Source organism: Oryzias melastigma, linkage group LG14, assembly GCF_002922805.2.
Source record: "Oryzias melastigma strain HK-1 linkage group LG14, ASM292280v2, whole genome shotgun sequence".
NCBI classification, from domain to species: domain Eukaryota; kingdom Metazoa; phylum Chordata; class Actinopteri; order Beloniformes; family Adrianichthyidae; genus Oryzias; species Oryzias melastigma.
The window spans coordinates 8,940,621-8,960,988 of NC_050525.1; the positions used below are offsets into that span (position 1 = coordinate 8,940,621).

General features: G+C 37.5%; 1 protein-coding gene across 2 annotated transcripts in view; it reads left to right on the top strand.

The window, feature by feature from the left end:
* Positions 1 to 20,368, top strand: part of gabrb4 (gamma-aminobutyric acid type A receptor subunit beta4) — a 76,433-nt gene that overhangs the window by 34,384 nt on the left and 21,681 nt on the right. For both annotated transcript variants that reach the window (XM_024265888.2, XM_024265887.2), the window contains exons 3-4: positions 9,616 to 9,683; positions 11,133 to 11,353. In XM_024265888.2, coding sequence (XP_024121656.1) covers positions 9,616 to 9,683; positions 11,133 to 11,353 — 289 coding nt within the window. The remainder of the gene's footprint in view (positions 1 to 9,615; positions 9,684 to 11,132; positions 11,354 to 20,368) is intronic.

A 20,368-nucleotide genomic window follows, 5' to 3' on the forward strand; every position in this document is an offset into this window, starting at 1 on the left:
TATAAAGATAAAAATTAAACAAACTAGCATATTAATTAATTCTAGTTTCTACCACACAGATTTGTTCAAAAGAGTCAGAAAGATTCCAGCTTTATCTTATTTTTCGGACTATAAGTTGCTCTGGAGGATATGTTGCAGTTGCCAAAAAAAAAGCATAATAAAGGATAAAAATTCATGTACAAGTCACACATTTGTGAGAATTTTATTTAAAAACTATGGGAACATGTAAGTCGCACCTCTGGCCAAACTATCCCAAAAATTGACTTATACTTTGAAAATTGGGACGTTTTTAAAAAAATCTATATATTGGTATATTTGCGATGCTAGATTGACAGCAGTCTGACCCAACAACCCCTTTGTTTTTCCCCTCATCTACCCTAAAATGTGTAAGTTTTGCCCTGCTGGTCAGTCAAGGAATTATTTCTCACACCAAGTCTACGCTAGAATTTCCTATAATGTCTAAATGTTGCTTTTGCTGATTTTAATTTTTATTTTTTTTATTGCAGATCCATTGTTAAGGGCTTTAGTTTCAACTTTGCTTTTACATTTTTTTATTTTTAAAGCCAATGTTTATGTTGATAGTTTTTCATATCCGCAAAGATGTTCAACCCCTGTATTCATTTCTCTGTGATACTTATTTTTTTTTTTTTTTTGTAATGTGTCACTGCAACCTCTTTTGTTTTGGTGCCTTCTCATACTTTTCATTCTGCTTCATTCATGCGCTCCTGTCAGGTCCGTTCTCCCTCCCAATAATCCTTGACTGTTTCAGAGATGATTGGTACCTCGGTTCAGCTTTCATGAGGAAAAAAAAAAAAACTAGGTTACCAGGTAGAATTTCTTTTTCTTTTTTTTTTTTTACTCTGAGACTTTAGCGCTGCCGTCAGTTCAAATCAAGATCAGCTGCTTTGGTTCTTCCAACCGCTTCCCAGCAGCAAACTCGCACCGTCTTGAAATGAGCTGCCATTATCATAGAAAACATTAAATAGGGCAGCCTCGCTGGCCGCTGCATCAGTTGAGCTTGTTTGGCCTGCAGTAAGATAAGGCTGTCAGACTGGAAGCGAAACGCGGCGACACATTGTTGCAGTTAAAGGACAGTAATACATAGATAATAAGCAAATGAGGGGCAGCAGGGCTATAAAAAGACAAAGTGACAGCAAAGAAGAGGGATGCATGACCAACAATGATACTAACAATCCCTCCTGGTTTCAAGACGGCAAATAGGCTTATATATTTCAGATATGTGTGTAATAAACAGGCTTGATGAGTTTCAACAGTCCTGAGGAGCACTTCCATGGTGATAAGCATGCTGTTCTCAATAAACTCAAGGAAGCCTGACATAATCACTGCTTCAGCCCAAAATTATCCATCACTAAACCTGTTTATGATCCACTGGATAGGCTTTCTAATCCCAGCTCGCTGCAGTTTAGACGACTGCAGGCCTCACAGTGACATGATGCTTATGGTCTTAGACTCGGCACACATGGAAGAATAAACTCAAAACAAGAACAATCTGAGAAAAACATTAGCATTCACTGCATTCCCTTTTTTTATTAAGCGGCTTTCTTTGATTCAGCACTGACTCACCGTCACCTCTACAGGTACACACTGGGTACTACACAAAGCTGGTCACCATGATAACACCATTGGGAATGGCAGCTGACATCACAGATTCAGTGTCTTTTTCTTCACATTTTGATAAATACGTCTTTCTGGTTATTAACACCCAAAATCTTCTTCCTTTACTCTACAATAGAATTTGTCGTAAACAATAGTTAAAGTGATTTCAATATATATATTTTTCTTTTATCATGGAGGACTTATATTTAAAGAATGAGGCTCAAATTTGCGTTTCTGAATATTTCTTTATATAAAAAAATGCTGTTTGAAAAATAAATGATGTGTGACGTAGAAAATATGCTGTGCAACAAGCTCCCTGCTCCGAGCTCTCAGCAACGGGAAGGGGGGATGGGGTTGCTCCACACCAACATTCCCGCCCACAACTGAGAGGTGAATTTCTGAAGAACTACAACTGCTCTGCAGAAACTATGTTTGAAAAAGCGACACATGTTTTTAGATTTTGGCTAAAATTGGGGATGCTTTGAAAATAGATAAAAATTAATTAAATTTGACTTAATAATTCCTAGAAATACAACTTTTTAAATGTTTATTCAGCTTCCTTGGTAGGATCAAAGTTTAGTCATTAGTCCACATTCAGAAAGAACAGTTAAGGTTCTGTTCTGGCCATTGGACAGGGGGTCAGTTCTTTACTGTTACTGGATTCCTCAAGTGATCCTAGAAAATTTGCACTACCCGTCCATGTTTAGTGTTTTATGGTCATGAAGAAGACATTGGATTGTGTATCTCAGGAGTGGGTAGTTCTTTGTGAGTATGGGAAGCCGTTCCCATTGTTGGGGCCACTTTAACCAAAGTCCGGTGGAAAGTCAGACTTGTTTTTAGTCAGAGTTGAACCCAACAATAGTTCATTGCTTTCGGTTCATTACTTTAATCAGCAGAATTGATACATATCTGAAGAGTTGAGCTTTGGGAACCTTAAAATCCTGTCTCTGCTGTTTGCAGATGACAATGTCTTTAACATTCCTCCCATAGAAGAGCCTTTAGCAGCTGAGGTTGAAGCAATGATGATAAAAACCATCACCTTTGACTCTTAGGCCACAATTCTCTACTGGAAAAGGGTGGAATCCCCCTTTTAGATTAGGAAAGGTTCATTTTCCTAGACTGAGGTCAACTATCTGCAGGCTCTTTTCACTATTGAGCTATTGATGATTCTTCCAACCACTTGGATAGATTCTGCACAAGTGTAGACGTTCTACTTATGATGATGAAGGTTCTCATTGACCCAGTCTACCCGTGAGTTATGATGAAGAGAAAGCTAAGTCAGAGAACAAAACTCTAGTTTACATGTCAATCTGTTTTTGACCACACTCGTGACCTGTAAGGACACATAGCAGAGGGGTTCTAGAAACATCCAACCTGGATGAGGCCCCAAGAAGATGTAGGACCTGCACATTTTCCCTACCAACTCAGCATACAAGCACGCATGGTTCGGGGTCCCTCCGCGCCACTTCTTGATATTTTGGGTCTCCCCAACTTGTTGTTTTTTGACATACTGGCTGTTCCCATTAAATCATGGGTCCCCAACCATCAGGACGCAGTACCAGACATGTTACCAGACACTGAACCAGTCCACGTCCCAAAGGTGAGGGACCCCTAATTAGCATCTGTGGTACAGGTACCGGTTCGCAATTGGGCAGGACCCCTGATTTAATAAAATGAGCCACCACATCAAAAAACGACAAGTTTGGGACATTCAAAACGTCAAAAAGTGGTGCGTAGGAGGCCTGAAATATACGTCCATAAATGACAAGTAGGGAGTGAGAATGCGTTGGTAGGACCCATTGGAGAAGTCGTATCTTGGGCCTTGGCATCCTCCTGGAGGAGATGAAAATGGTTGGAAAGTGGGAGCTCTGGGATTTATTACTACTTTACCCCAATCCTAGAAAAGTAGTAAATGATACATTAATAGATGATTTGACAAAATAGTCCAACTTTTTTATATACATATATTAGTGTGAGTGATGCTCCAAACATATGAAAGCCAGGTCTATCGTGATTGGTTTAACCTGTTTTAAACAAGGTTAAATTATTACAATTTCCTGATTTCAGAGGCTCTAACTCTCCACAAGAAGAAATGTGTCAAAATAAGGTCATTTGAAGGGGGGGGCATGGTGAGGAGGGGGCAGACGGTTCTAAAGTCATCCTAAAAGACAAAGCAAACTCAGATCTTTAAAACATTTTTATTGTATATATCAAAAATTAGAAACAAATATTAAACACATAGCACCCTAAATACCACAGAGTATTCTAAATTATTTGTTGCAGGAACAGGGATATTTGTTTAAAGCCAAGGTGTTTTTGGCTGTAAGGGAAGCTTGATAAACCTGCTGAATCTGGTCATCCAGACCTTTTTTTGTAAAAAAAGAGAATAAAAAACACACGACCATGAATCTACATCTTCATCATTCTTTCTTTTCCTTTTCTGTAATATAAACTGAAAATACAAAAGTAACAGCTGTTACCTTTAATTAAACCCAGTCGATGCTCAAAGTAGCCATGAGTGTCCATGCTGCTTCAACAGGAAACTGTGACACCTCCGTGTTTGGAGGCATCAGAACCACACACCGAACCTCCTTTCATTTGGTTCAATTGGAATGCCCGTGAGGGATGTTTCTGTGCCCAGTTTGGCCGGGCGTTGAAAAAGGCAGAAATAGAAGGCAATTGAAGACGAGCTCAGTGTTGTTTCCTTTTTCTGCTGCATTTGGTCGTACCTCATCTTTATCCAGCTCTTCATCTGACATCTGCGGGAAGCTGCTCCTGCTGTGACGCTGGCTAACATTCCTCGGAAAACCGGGGCAGGATAACACAGTTCCTGTCTGATTCTAAAATGTCGAACGGAAAAAACATTTCCACAGTCTTGGTTATTGCTCACATATGACATACACTGCTGCGGTGGTTAAAATATTTTTTTCTTTTGTACCAAGACTAAAAACTGACACTAAATTGTGTTTTTCACTATGATGTGATGCAGCTATTTTATGACAAAAGTAAGAAAAGAAAGTCATTTAAAGAATATATCTTTTAGTTTAATTTTGAATACGTTTGATCATGTGTAGATACATACTTGAAGATTTCTGGAGAAATTTAAAATTCTTTTTGTAATTAAGAAAGAAAATATGACAATGAAACGTCTCATTTCGGTCATTCATGTGATATTACTGATATTACTCCACCAAACCGAGAGACTTTGAGGATTCTCAGTGCAGAAAGTCATGTAATTCACCAAAAATATTCATTTAAACATTACATTTGCTTCTTTAAGTTAGACAGATTTCCTTCCGCCCATCTCAAGAATGTTGAAAAAAAAAGGGCAAATTGGGCGGGATGAAGTATAGGGAAAACTTTTGTGAAGTCCTCCTATGTGTCTACCCACCTGACAATCAAAGCAACACATTCCATATAGTACATAAATATGAGCTCTAATTATTTCCAAGTATATAAAATATTCTTCTATGTTTTTCGGTTGCTTAAATAAATGGAGTCCAGGATCATATGGAATGTTATAGTTTAGTGGCTTACAGTGTGAAGGTGTTAAAAAAGTCACTGTTGTTTTTAATATAAAGTAATACAATTTTAATAAATGTCTTAAGTTTATTATTGGCTTTTACAAACAAGTTTGTGGTTTTTTTTGTTTTTTTTGCTTGTCAACAGATTAACTTTTTAACATGTTAAAACATTTTAATGTGGGAGTAAAAGGGAAATTGCTCATGTTTCTAACCTGTCCCCACAATGGTTTTGAGCTTGAACCTAATTTGTTGTTGTTTACCTTTTGCCATATCCCTTCAAAGGTCGTCTTCACTAGCCTTCACTGATTTACACATATTTGGTTTGGCAGGATACCCTTCCTGACACAATCCTGTATTTTATCCGGGCTCGGGACCGGTACCGGGAGACCCAGACTTGGACCTCCTTGAGGCAGAAGCGAGAAACTTTGCGACTTAATTTCATAACTTAAGTCTTTAGTGAGCCTTTTTTTTCTTAAAAGGGGTGTTGGAATCCCAAAGGAACTTTTTGGCCAAATTCTTATACCTGAATTGAGGTGAAAATTATTTTTTAAATGAATTAGGTCCATTCACCCAGTGAAGTTTAGAATAGAATAGAATAAAATAAACTTTATTGAAACCACAAATGGTAAAATTACGTTGTTACCATAGATCTATTAAAAATAGCAGACATATAGATAAATAAATACACTTAAAAAATTAATTACAGCAATAATTATTGTCCAGTGTCTATGCGGTCTTGTAGAGTCTAATAACTGATAGGGGGAAAGATCTGGGGAAAATAATTAAATAAATAAAAGTAAAAAGTCTATTTACAAGAAAAACATTTTTTTGTAAGTTTAATTATTTACTATTGAAGTGCATAGAAACTAATGTTACCCTGGAGGTTACTTGATGAAACACACCTAATCCAGTTATTTTTGGTTTTAAACCAGTTTCAATCTGGAAGTCAATGTTTTTAGGGGTAAATATTAATTTTTCTGTAGAGATAGTTCTTCACAGTTCTGCATCGTTTTTGCAGGTTTTCTCTCAACCCTAAAGTAGTGATAGCAGATATCCCTAAAATGACTTGTCTTGTCTTTTTTTTAATTACAATCATCTTAATTACTAACCGGGATTAAGAATAGATGTGTCTGGACCTCTATTGCTTTTCGTTTTGGTCCTGTCCCTTCTCAGTCTTCCTGAATTTAAGGTCTAGCTATAATAATTGGGGTTTTCAAGAACAAAATCAGTGCAGCTTCACAAAACTTGAATGTTGCCATGGAAACATAACAGTGCCAGAATTAAAACAGTAAGAATCCCCACCATAATAGATTTTAGCAAGACATATTGTTAAAACATTAGTTTCTCATCAAGATTAAGCAGACAGACACATTGATCAATGATGCTATCAAGAATTTCAATCATTTCCATGAATATTTAAGAATCTGAAAAATATACTTTTGTTTTCTAGAGTAGAGAATAATTTATCAGGCAAACACTGATTAACTGGTTACACTTGCATTTGACTGTCCTTTCATGCAGCAGCTATATTTTCAAACATTCTATGATTTTATTGTAGAGTTGTTTATGCATATGCTTCTGCATCCTTTCAGGCTGCAGCACCTACAGCGCTGCTGGACTAATGCAAAGCAGGAAGTAAAAGAAATGTAGCTACTGGTGCGAGCAGTGCTTTAGAAACGCACAACTCATCAATGGAGACGCCTAACAACTCATCTGGAACGGTTTTAGTGCCACAGTGGTTGCAGTTCGTAGCTGTGTTCGGGCCTGGCAGTTTGCCCCGCAGGAGGCTGTCTGAAGCCGCCCCGGCATGCAAACAAGTGCGTGTTAAGTCATATTCAGCGACGGGCTCGGCTTCCCGATCACTCAGGGTCATTGAGCCCTCCTTTCTTAATTGCTTGGGACTTCAAGATCAAAGGTTTTTATTTTTTATATCCACATTTTTATTTGTTCTGAAGAGCAGCTGAGATGGACTGGTGGTAAAAAGTGAAAGATAGAAATAAATTGTTGATTTCGGCATTTCTTTTGAATTTTTTTATGCTTTGTGTAATTAATTTCATGCATGGATCTGAAAAGAAAGCTTTCGAATTTAATAATTTCAATCCAAGTCTCCAAAGTTAGTTGTTAGGCCGTTATTACCACCCAGTCACGTATTTACTGTAGGAGAAAATCAATTTGCGATATAATGAAATATTTCATTGTGCGATACTTGTATCGATTTAAAATGCTGGCAAGATGATATTTAATTACATTTTTAAGAGCGTCCTTTAGAGTCTTACTTTTGTTTTCCACCTAAACCCTTTTCCACTAGTTGGCAGCACCCTGAGCCTCTTTGAGCAGCTCTACACCACACAAGATCTCACAATATGTATTGTATCATAAGTCGTATATCCTATCCCCAGACACTAGCCAATACACACCCCTTGTTTTCAATCCTGGGGCCTGATGGTTCTGGGTCAAAAAGGGTCAAATTTAGTCATTTTTTTTATTCTGTCTAAAATCCCTCTAAGTCTGAACCATATTTGTGAGCCCTAAAATCATCGTTTCCCTTAGGAACCCCTTTGATTTATTTCACTAACTTGGCATTTCAAATAAACTAATGAAGTTGTTTTCTAGAAAATAAGTTGTCAATTTGTTTGACTTTAGCTTTTAGAAGCTTCAGAGCTACAGCATCCAGTTTGACTTGAACATATTCTGATTTAAAAAAAACAAAACATTTTTTATCACACAGAAGTTCCCCCCAGCATGATTTGCTGATGCTAGCTTTTACTTAAATATACTAACATAATTTAATATCCGATGATGATTTGTAAAATGACTTTTGTAAGCAGATTTCCTTTCAAAAGTGCACAAATTTCTGATCAAAAGTTGTTTATTTGTTCCCTGTGCCTCAGAATTGGATATTACCTTGGTGCCCCAGAGAAAAATGGGAACAAAATACGCCCAACAATGCAAACGCAACCCATTACAGCTCTTCATTTAAGCCGAAGTTCAAAGCTTTGAGTTTTTGCAAGTGTAATGACAAATGTGGCACTCTATAGTGCAGTTAAGCTGTTCTTGTGTTGTTGATGACTGGAATGAAAGTGCAATTTCTACTCTAAAACCAAGGAGCATTGTCAGAATATGCAGACTCAACAACAAATCACTTGTGCAATTTCAGTTTTTCTGCGTCAGCGCTGCGTTTCTTTGTGGTCTGATCAAGCAAATTAAAGGTATGGGTGGAAATGCAGACTGGGATGGAGGGGAGGGGTCCCTCACAAGCACAGCTCAGCAGCGGACAGAATGCATTTTTAGTAAAAAACAAAAAAAATCCAAAGTTTCATATATTGTGGTCATTATTGACTATATCGTTGCAACTAGCTGAGATGTGCATTTTGCATAGCCGAATTAAAATATTTATTTTTGTAACTTTCTGGTGTATGATGGCAGCATTGAATGAAAGCTGTTTACATTTCTTTGTCAGATTATCAATAATTTGTTGATTTGTTATATCAAACATATGGCCTGCAACTTTTTGGGCTTAAATGATATTTCACATGCATTTTTTTTATGTGAAAACATAAGAGACTATGTGTAGGTAAGAACTCCAAACTGAAGTATTGGAACTGGAAGGAAAGGAGGTCCTCTAAACTTTTTGAAAAGTAGCTGATTTACTCCTCGTATTCAGTGTATTGAACTCCAGAACAAATTCTGACCCTACATAAAAATAACCCTTCAAAAAATATATTACATGTCCTACACACCTAAACTAATCACAATCATGCCAGATATCTAAACAATAACCTAACTTCAAGTCACTGCAAGTGAGTCTATGATGCTCCTCAGAAATGTTATTTGGAAAACGCTCCATCTTTCTGTGGAGAACAGTAAACACTATCGAGGTTTGGATCTGAACAGAACCAGACCTCTGCAATAAGTTTCTGTTGTCAACCAGAGTGAAGTTATCTGTGTTGAACTTCAGATTACTGTAGAAGAATAACTGATCACATCAGCTGTTGGGACACAGTGGTGAGGGGTTCATGATTTGGGCTCATTTTGCAGCGTTGGCACATTTTAGCCTCAACCATGAACTTAAAGGTTTTTGAGAGTGTTTTAGGGACTAGAGACTGATTTCTGACACTGAAGCAAAGCTGCCTCTGAACATGGCAGATGATATTTTTCAAAACAATCAGGTAAAAGACTGAAAACGCAGGAAAAAAAATCCTTTTTAATTAAGGAAGAAATGACTAATTACTGCTTCTAAATGAATATCCACAAGCAACTCGGTTGTGCGTGTATTTAGTACAGCCAATGTGTTGTGTTTTTTCTTTGTATAAATATTATTTATTTATTGAACATAATTGTATTTGCCACTCAAAAACCTAAAATAGGCCTTTATGTAAAAAGAAAAAAAAAACGCTTGTATACTTCTTGGATAGAACGTCAGCTTCTCTCTGCATTGAAGTGAGATTGATCCTCTTTTTCTGTGTTTCTGCAGGTCCTCCGGTCATTGTAGGAATGAGCATCAACATAGCCAGCATCGACTCCATCTCAGAAGTAAACATGGTGAGTTAAACTCTCCTTTTTTCAACCTGGCTTTTTTTTGTGTGTTTGTTGGACCAAAGTTCGGCTGCGTTGTGCAGCCTCTGCAGCGGTGACTCATGGAGCAGACAAAGCTGCCTACGAGGGGTCCTCGACCTGGACGCCCCCCTTTAGTCTCGGGACACGAGGGAGCCAGGATGTAAGCAGGAAGACTAAAGAGAGGCAGCAATGATACCATCATAAGGAGCTTTGGTGAATGAAATGTTCACGCCCACTTTGATTCCTCTTTTTTTATTGTGCTTAAGATAGAATAAATAAAGCGAGAGCAGAAAGACAGATAGAAAAAATGCAATATGGCTGAAATCTGAGCAGTGACGTCACTCTGTCTGCTGGCTCTTTCTTTCACTCAGTGTGATAGACTCAGTGCCAGTTCAGTCCTCCCACGTGCAACAGTCTTTCATTCTTTCTCTCTGAATGTGCTCAGTAGTTATTTTGCTACCCAATAAACACCTAATGTTGCTTAACTTTTTTTATGTGACACTGTTAGTGACATAGCTCCGGCTGCAGGAGCAATGACCCATTAAGGCTCTCAGCTTGAGTGCATTTTTCTCTGGGTCCTTCATCACATATAGAAATATTTGCACAGCTGCATGTCTGGGGTTTGTGGCTCCGTCCAGATTCTGGGTTTTATTGTTGATTAAAAAGCTGAGTTGGTGCAATCATAAACAGTAAAAAGTGTTTCGGAGCTATAAAAACTTGTTTTATTGCACATATTGCTATTTCTTATTTTGCAGTTTTTGTTTTAAGGTTTTTCTAAGTTGCTAAATAAAGATTTTTCTTTTTATTGACTTTAACAGCAAACATTAAACTGTTAAACAAATTTTTATGTCAATTTAATCAGTGGTTTTAATGAAAAAAATAAATGAATAAAATTGTTAGGTTCCAAATCAATACAAATGTATTGAAACCATCAATCAGTATTTCTCTAAGATAAATCTTTTGTTTTTTCTTGATGCAAAAATGTATTTGAAGTACATTTTTGTATGCAAGAATGATTAATTTAGAAAACGTTTTAGTTGTTTTAATATATTAAAATGTGTTATGATTTTTTATTTCTTTTAATAACAATACACAACATTAATAAAATACAACACGAAATTATAATAGTTAATAAATGAAAAGAAGCAGAAATAATAAAATCTATATTATCTATCCCTATGGCCAAATCAACAAAAGTAAATAATACAAAGAAAATGCAAATTAATTTTTCATAAATATTAAGCCCAGCCTCTTTCAAAATCATATTTTTCCAATAAATTAAATCATTAATAACTCAACTCAACTTTCATCTATAGAGCACTAATTCTATTTGTAACATTTAGATAGTATTGATGAATGATACAAATCATTTACTAAAAAGTATTATTTGTTTTCAGTTGTTGATTGAATTTGTATTTTCCCTCCTCCTTTCAGGACTACACCATCACAATGTATTTTCAGCAGAGCTGGAGAGATAAGCGTTTGGCCTACGGAGAGCTGAACCTGAACCTGACTCTGGACAACCGTGTAGCAGACCAGCTGTGGCTCCCAGACACCTACTTTCTTAATGACAAAAAGTCCTTTCTTCACGGCGTGACAGTCAAAAACCGTATGATCCGACTGCACCCTGACGGCACCGTCTTGTACGGGCTGAGGTAAGGGCAGCAGGAAGGCTTTGGTTCTGTGTTCATATGAACCCGTACGGGTGCTGCGGGGTTTTCGGTTGTGCGAGCCCATTGAGGGCTGCATGTTAAGGGGGGAACAGGTGTGTCTTGCACACACAGGTCTTGTTTATGTTGAAAACAAACCCCCCTCATGTGTTGTATAAGTGTTCGCTATGACCTGTCAGGCGCAGCATGCCCATAGAAAAATATGCACGAACATTTTGACTCAATGAGTTGTCTCCAATCTTCACATTGGTTTGTTAATTTTTTTTTAAGAGCAGCTGTGACAAATGCCTTAAACAAAAACTTGCAGAGAATGTATCCAGAAGACAGACTCCATTCGGATTGGTAGAGATTTCAGGAAATTTATCCTTGCACTTTGAAGCGTAAGCTGACCACCAGTTTCAGCAGCGCTAAAATGTATTGGAACAGTAAAAATCTATCTATGGAGTGGACTTAGACACATAGCTGCAGGAAACCTACACAAGAAACCTCTACATTCATTTTGTTTGTGGAAGTTATTTGCCAAAAGGAACCCTGAAGTGCACACATTAAAACAACAACAGTCTTTGTTTTATCAGAGTTCCGTGAACAAAACTTTTTTGGATGCATTCAGACGGGAAAAGCCAGTGGGTCAGTTAAATTGGTCTGGATCAAGTCCTGAACCTTGCGTTTGGTCTGTTTATTCCGACTGCCGTCAAGCAGACTTCTGTGTTTCAAACCAAAGCTTGTAAACAGAACCAGCTGACAATTATTTCTTCAGTCATTGGCCAGGAATCATGGGAGCAGAGCAAAGCAAGAGAGAAAAAAATAATGGAATGTAAGTTCTGCAATCATTGTCGGGATAGATCACTTATTGCTGATCAATTTTGAACGTCTGTATCAAGGTCAGGTTCAACACTTTTTACTGTAACTTTGGTACGGTGGAGACATGCTACAAGACTGTTAACCCCCGCTTACACCGCCAGCGTCACGGCTCAGTTGCGTGCGCCGTAGTCTTTTCGTAACATTAAAAGTGCGAGAGGAACTTCCACTGCAGGCGTTCACGTCGTAGACATTACCTAATTTTCGGGTTTCTCAAAGTGTGTTGCAGCACAGCGTTGTCAGTCATAACCATGGACGACGAGAAGCTGATCATAGAGATCCAACACTACTCTGTCTGGGCTGAGCTTTCACAGGCTGTGGCTGGAGCAGCAGCCAGTGTAAGCCATCGGCTGTAGCTAGTCCACTCCCACGACGCAACGAACCCTTTACGCTAGCGGTGTAAGCCCGGGGTTACTGAGGAGACCACAACTAAGAAGGTGCTCTGATAAGTGTTTATGACATATAGATTGTTGGGAAAACAGTGAGAGAAGCAATGCGTTTCACGTTAAAAGTTTTTAATGAGCCTGCTACTCTCTTTACACCCCATAATGCTCGGCTACGGTGGCTGTTTTGGTCCAGTTGTTCCGCTCCGAGCGCAGAGCCTTTTCAGACTGAGGAAACTCAGAGTGAACCAGAGCTCAGTCCATTTGGAGACCAACTCAAAAGGGGTCAGAGAGTGGTTCCTGTTCCCAGACCAGGGTTCACTTGGGTATATTCAGACTAAAAAGGTGTTCTGGATTATTGGGGGAAATAAACTCTAGTTCACTTTAAGAACCAAATGTCTCCAGTCTGAATACACCCTAAGAGCTTTAAGTCTTGTAAACTAAGGGGCACCTCTTTGGTGTTAAAAATGTAGCTGGATATCATCAGCATAAAAATGGAAATATATGCCTTTTGCCTAAGTAAGTTGCCTCACAAAGCTCATCATTTAAATGATTAGTTTTCCAATTAAATCCCTTGAGCAGAGCCAGTTAGGTTGGTTTTTCAGACTAATCCTGCATTTTGTGGTGCAAGTACCAAATTTGCCATGAATGTACCATTGGATCCCCTTTTTCAGAAAAGCATATTCGCCACTAGAAAAATCTAAAATGGGAGCCATTTTTAAAGATGGCAGGAATGGACTCAATTGTTACAGACATATATGATTTATATTTGTCCCAGTCTCAACAAAATGGGCTGGTAATGCCGTATTTTAACTTAACAGTAAGTGGTAATGTATATTGCATGTATGGATTTTCTTGTGGAAAATGTGCTTTTCTAAAATAGGGGATTCCTAAGGTTCACCATGAAAATATGGCACTTGTACCGCAAAATGCACCATTATTTTAAAAACTGACTCCACTATTAGTTCCTGTTATACCATGGATATTTTTCTGTCTCTGCAATAAAATGTGATCATTTACGGCATTGAATGCAGCAATAATATCTAAAATGATACTTGCTTCCAGAAGTTCAGGAGAGTACTTAGAATGGGCAGCCACTAAAGAACTTGGCAAAATCCAGATGCGAAAAACACAGAAAATTGATCCAAAGGCAGATGAAGCTTCATGAAGCACTGATGCTTCAAAACATTTTAACCCCAAATTTCTGCCATTTATGGAACTCTTTTTTTTCTCTGCTTTACTTCTATTCTTTTTCTTATTGGAATATCCATTGGTATTCACACTGTATGTGAACTGCGCCAGGGTTCACTTTCAAGTGTTTTTTAAATTAATTTTTGTTGTTTTCCAAACAAGTTTTGGTTGTTTTATCCATAAAGCAGTTGTGTCACACCTGTATAAACAAACTGGATTGCCGGGGGGAAATACTCTCTGATCTGGATCAAACACTGACGGGATGAAGGAGCCCTGAAAGATACACAAAAGACAACATGAAAACTGGGAATTCACTTAAAGCCCAATTTTTAAATATAAAAAAAAAATTTATATGGCTTCAAGAAAAAATGTGAATCTAGCAACACCATAGGTGGGGTCAGATCAGTTCTATTTTTATCTATAATAATAAAAAATTTAAAAATCAAGCGTACCCCAAAGTTTTATTTTTGAACTTCTTGAAATGTGACAAAAAACAAACTGGTCAATATTTCAGAACGAGTGAAAGTTTGAATAAACCAGAACGTCAGTGACCCTGAAAAGCAACAAAAATATATTAAAAAAGGTTTAAAATATTCAAAAGCAGACAAATCTGACAATCCAGTCTACATTAGTGTGCACAGAGGGACCACCTGAAATCCCCAGAGCATTGTTAGGAGTAAGAACGAGTGTTCAAGCTCAGAATTGATTGTTGATGCTATCAGTCATGTCTTGATAAAAAGTAGGCTGATAAAAGCATATGAAATGAACACTTTCTGAAAAATAATAAAAAAAATATTTGATCAATTTGTGACTTTCATTAAAAGAGAAGTGTTTAATAATGACAAAATGTTGCCTAAAAATGACCAATTAGTTTAAGAAAATATATTTTTTTGACAGTCTATTGGTGCAGCAAACTTGTTTCACTAATTGGTTATCTGTCCTACTACAAGAAATAATAAAAATGATAGTGTTCATCTGTAAGAACAAGTCCGACCTGATAGTAAGTAAGCTCCTGTTTCCTCTAACAGGACATTCAGTGTAAATCTGCGTTTGCGCCGTCTTCAAAATGCAAAACTTTGAGCTGCTGCCAGTTAAAGCAGGTAGAGACTCCAGAGGATTTCGTGCCAAAGTGGTCCGGAGTTACTCTGCACCATCTGATCTGAATAAACATTTCCAGCTGCTCCACTCAGCACACATCAGCTCATGCAGAGTCCTATGGACCCACAGAAGTGCAAGCAAAGTAAATCAGCATTACATGTGTATTTGCACTTGAGCTGGCTAGGTGCGTGCATGAAGAAGCAGAGACCCACAACTGTTATGTGACGTACACACCGACTATTTGACCTGCACTCAGCACGTTCTTCAAGGCATACTTTTAACTTTTGGTGTTCCTAGTAGTGATGGAAGTATCAATACAAGAAGTTCAAAAATAAAAAAATTTTGAGTATGTTTGAAAGTGAATGCTTAAGCATCGTTTCTGAGGACGGTGTGAATGTGAACGTAGCATTTCAGAGAAGCAAGTTCTATTTTTTAGATTCAGCTTTTGTCTATTTGTGTTCAGAGAAAATCCCCAAAACAAACAAGTGTAAGTTATGTTGCAATGAGTAAATGATGGTGTTACATAAACAGAGCTGCTTTAGCGATCATTATCCACTGCAGTGATGGTGTATGGCAGATGGTAAAAAGCCCGTGGATCTGTCCTGCAGACCAGTTTTTCGGCAGCGTACTGTAATTAGAAGAAGCACATAATCTACATCCAGTGGTGATTCCAGGACCTTTACAAGCCTCCTGCAAGCATGTAATTAAACTGCTTTGTTGAAATGTTTGACTTTGCCAGAGGCTTGTGTGGACATTTTTATTTTTTCCTTTCCAGAACAAAAGGAAACTTCCAACAAAGGCTGTAGATACTCTGAGTTCACTTCATCTCAATGTTGTGCATTAAATGCATGTTGGAAGTGGCCGTTTGAGGCCTGTGCTTTTACCGAATGCAAGCTGTGCACATTCAAACTGCACACAATGCTGCAATTTGGGCTGCGCTCGATTCACTTGAAATGTGCTGCTGCTGCTGCTGCTGTTTGTCTTTATTTTTAGCCTTGATTTCTCTTAAGTCTTACTGCTCTCAGTGATTTTAACCTGAGCTGTGCTGATCAACCACTTCTATTTTTACATTGACTTGAAGCAGGAGCTGACAGTCTTTCTGCTCCTTCCTTTTGTTCTGTGCTCATCTGGCATTGAAGCTTGAAAGGTGCCAGCTTTGTAGTCTTGGTGCTTAATATTCAAGCTGCATCATTTTTCCCAGACTGTCCTAAATTTACTTCACGACGATTTCACGTATTACTTACATCAAAATATCAGCACAATATGATTATTAGCAAATAATTATACACATTTCTGCCTAGAAGTCTTTCTCATGCTTAATTTCTGTTTTATGGACTCTAGAGCTATTGTAAGCATAAACATCCTATATAATGTGTGTGTGTGCTGTATGCATTCATTATGTTTGTTCATTATTATGAGTGGTTACACCGTCAAATATGTCTTCTTCCATCTTTGATCATTTTTCTTTAAATGCTAATCGATTTATTTCTTAATTTCTGAAATGGGTTTGATATATCTGTGTTTTGTCATTTTTTTTATTGTATTTTTCCATAACTAATGCTTGACATGAAATGCATCAAAGAAAACACACACCTGCAATAAAACGTCAGCATCTCACCTGTGGAGCTTAATTTAAAGTCTCACACTTGCTGTTTGCAACGTGAGCATGTGTTAAATAAAAATGTATTTAACAAAGAAATTAGTACTTTAGAAACAGAAGTAGGCATTCTGTTTTCAAAAAATATTTCAAAAAAATTTTCAAAAAAGCATGGACTGTGTAAAGTTATTGTTTTACTTTGTTATTGTTAATTTTGATAAAAAGATTTTTTTTACATTTGAAGGAAGTTTTAAGTAAACCGTATATGTGCTTGCACAAAAAAAGCGCATTTTTTCTTGTCTTTAGTAGAAAACAAAAGTTACTTAGTTTTATAAGGTTCACAAACATATTAGTTTAAGCATTTATAATTTAACCATAGACATATGGTGGGGCAAAAAACATGTATCAGTCACCAATGCTGCAAGTTGCCCCACCTAAAAAAGTGAGTTTGATCTGTAATGTTGATCATATTCACTTTAACTACAGAATGTAATTAAGAAGTCCAGGAATTGTTGTAGGGTTTTTTAAAGAATCTAAAAATAGCAAATGTTGGACAAAAAGTCTCTGACATCACCCATTGGATGCTGGTATGTGTGATGTCACTTATAGAAAACCACTTACTTCCTGTTCCAAAAAAGTAAACTTTTTTTTTTTTGCAATACTTATGCAGCCAAGTCAGTGAGCAGTGATGATGAGAATTTCTTCTGCAATCTGCCTCCAGTGGACTTTTGAGGAACTGCAGTATTGGGGGCTTCCTGAATGGATGGGAGGTGAATGGGGGCTTGGTTTGAACTGAGTGACTTTATACTGTTTCTTCTACTAATAATATCAACGAATACTGAAACGTTTGTCTAAATATTCAACTTAATAAACCAAAAAAAAGAGAGTTTCAGCAGGTTCAAACCCCAACTGGAAAGTAATCAGTCAATATTTTTTTAAATATTTTTACCTTGTAGAAAGTAAAAAAAGAGGCTGAATGAAACATTTGTTGCAATCAACCTTCTAAATATCAGTTTTAAAGTCTAACTAAGTGGAAAATGAGGAACATATTTCTCTAATTGTGTGGTAGAGTGAGAGAAGACTGATGAGTTTAGCTGATAGTGGTTTGTGTCCTGGGAGTGTGGAGGCCTTTGTTGAGCTAAGCTCTCACCAGATTGTAATTTTTTTCCTTCTCCTCCCATTGTTGTGACTCTGCCCTCTTCTTGTTCTCTGTTTATGAAGCCAAGTGCCGTGATAGTACACTGATCTTCCTCGGTAAGGAAAGCGCCGCACAGAGATGGACACGGGAGCAGACTGCGTGGGCGTCAGAAGTATTGCTCACGCATCTAAAAAACCTCGGTGTCTGTAGTGCCGGGCCTCTGGGATCCACCTCCACATTTGCTATGCCTGTGTTTTGTTGGCAGAAACACAAAGAATGGACCGCTGAATTCTTAGATTTTTATGTCAATGGAGTGTCTGGAGATGATGTTTTTATAGTGTTTATGAAAGGCTTTATTGATAAAAATAAAACGCAACTGCCTTCCTGTTTTATGAGGATCACATTAACATTTAGATTTTTTTTTTTTTTAAGAACAAACAAAAATAACATCTTTGAAGGCTGTGCCAGGTTTAAGCGCCGATGATCTTCTCAGGTGGGACTGTAAAGTGCTGACCTGCACCTGCTGACATTTCCAAATCCTAAGCTCTCGCTGTGAGCCACCTCGGCTCGCGCGTCAAGTGATGACTCTGCCAAACTTTTTACTGCCACATATAAAGTAGATTTGACTCCTTCTGTGCTTTTTTTGCCAAGTAAAAGTCTTTTTTTGACAATCTCCAAGCTGTTGCTTTCACTGCTCAACAGTAGCAGACTTACCCTGACATGATCTTCTGCCTGTTTCTGGCCACCAGAGCTGCACCACCTTGTTATTTCCTGGTTTAAAACAAGACATCAACATATTTTTTTTAAATAATTTACCTGTGGTTTAAATTTTCAATATTCAACATAATATTTAACAAAATCCAACATGGTGGCCTCCGAATTGCAAACAAAGGCAGATTAAATTCACTTCATTTCATTATAGCAAAAGTAAGCTCTTTTCTATGGATGACATCACACTCACTCGGTCCAGAAAATCCAACACTTTTAGAACTGTAACTGAAACCAAGGATTCAAATAAAGGATGTATTCAGACTGGACACATTTGGTTCGCTTAAAGTGAACCAGAGTTGTTTTCCCTCAATTATCCAGAACAGTCTGAATACATACGGACTCTGGTCCATACCGGGAACCGCTCTCTGAACCATCTTTTGAGGTGGTCTCAGTTCGTTTCCAGGCGTGCTGAGCTCCGGTTCACTCTGAGTTTCCTCAGTCTGAAAATGTTCTGTACCATAACGGCCACCGTAGCATCTATTATGGGATGTAAACAGAGTAGTGGGGCAATGATGAGACAGCAACTCATTGAAATGTGGTCTTTACAACAGCTTTCAACGTGATATACGTTGCTTCTCAAACTGTTTTCCCAACAATCTAAATGTCACAAACACTTATCAGCAAACTTTCATAGTCATTGTCTCCTTATTGACCACCTTGCGTTCTGGACTTCCTTCGGACTAATGCAACCAGCTTCCCCCAGGACTCGATCTTGACCAAATTAAGTGGACTCGGTCTGGACCGACTGACTTTTCTAGTCTGGATAAAATCAGAGTAATCTGCGATAGTAGAAGAGACAGCATATCTTGAACAGCCTGCATTCACCTTAAAACCTGTTTATGGGTCAAGGCTTTATGGGGATGAAAATAATTTTGGCAAATGATGGACTAAAAATGAAAAAAAAAAGTAACAAATCCACATTAAGCTGTCGTTGGATGGTGTGGTAAGCTTTCACACACAGCATATAAATTATGGGGGAAACCAAACGAAGACCATGTATGCCTGTGTGCATGTGCTCTAACAGCAGCAGAGTCAGAAACAGCAGAGTAGAGAGTAGTTTGAGCAGCATCGTGCTTGTTCAGCAGAATGCAGCTTCATGGACGTACCTCTGTCACTGTTTTTTTATACCCTTACTTTTGTCTTTAGTCTTTCTGAATCCTTTTGCACACAGAAGTATTACAATCTTGAGCAGTAATCCACTGTGACCAATTCACAAACTCCATGTATAGAGACAGTATGTTTGTTGCATGTTTGTTGAAATGTTTAACTTACTAGTGTCCCTATCAGACAATACCTGCAAATGCCTCTGACAATGAAGCTCAAAATTACTTAATAAACAGGGTAGTGATGGAACGATTCATTTTAACAATTCAATTCGACAAATGTGGTTGACGATTCCACTCACTTTTGATTTTGGTTAGATTTGAACAAACCGATTCACTAATCTAAGCTGGATGGATCCAGGACGTCTTTAGCCAAAACTTCAACCAGTGTGACTCAGAGATGAATACCTGGTACTGAACAATGCAGGTGAAGATTTCCAGATTCCTTTTATTTCTTCAAGGTAATCAAGTGTAAATTAAATATGTGGACAAACAAATAATGGATGTCAAATCCATTCACATTTTAGATTCATAAAGTTCAACCGTTCAACTGTTGTTTGTCCACATCGAAACAATCCAAGGTAACGCTTTATATTAAGGTGTGCTTGTTAAGTATTAATAAGATATTAATAAGCATTAGTAAGATGCTTATAATTTGCTTATAAGCACTTATAAAGATATTAATAAGCCGCTTATTACACTATTATCTAAATTATGACGTTGTATCAATAAGATATTAATAAGCATTAGTAAGATGATTATAAGCACTTATAAAGATATTAATAAGCATTAGTAAGATGATTATAATTTGCTTATAAGCACTTATAAAGATATTAATAAGCCGCTTATTACACCATTATC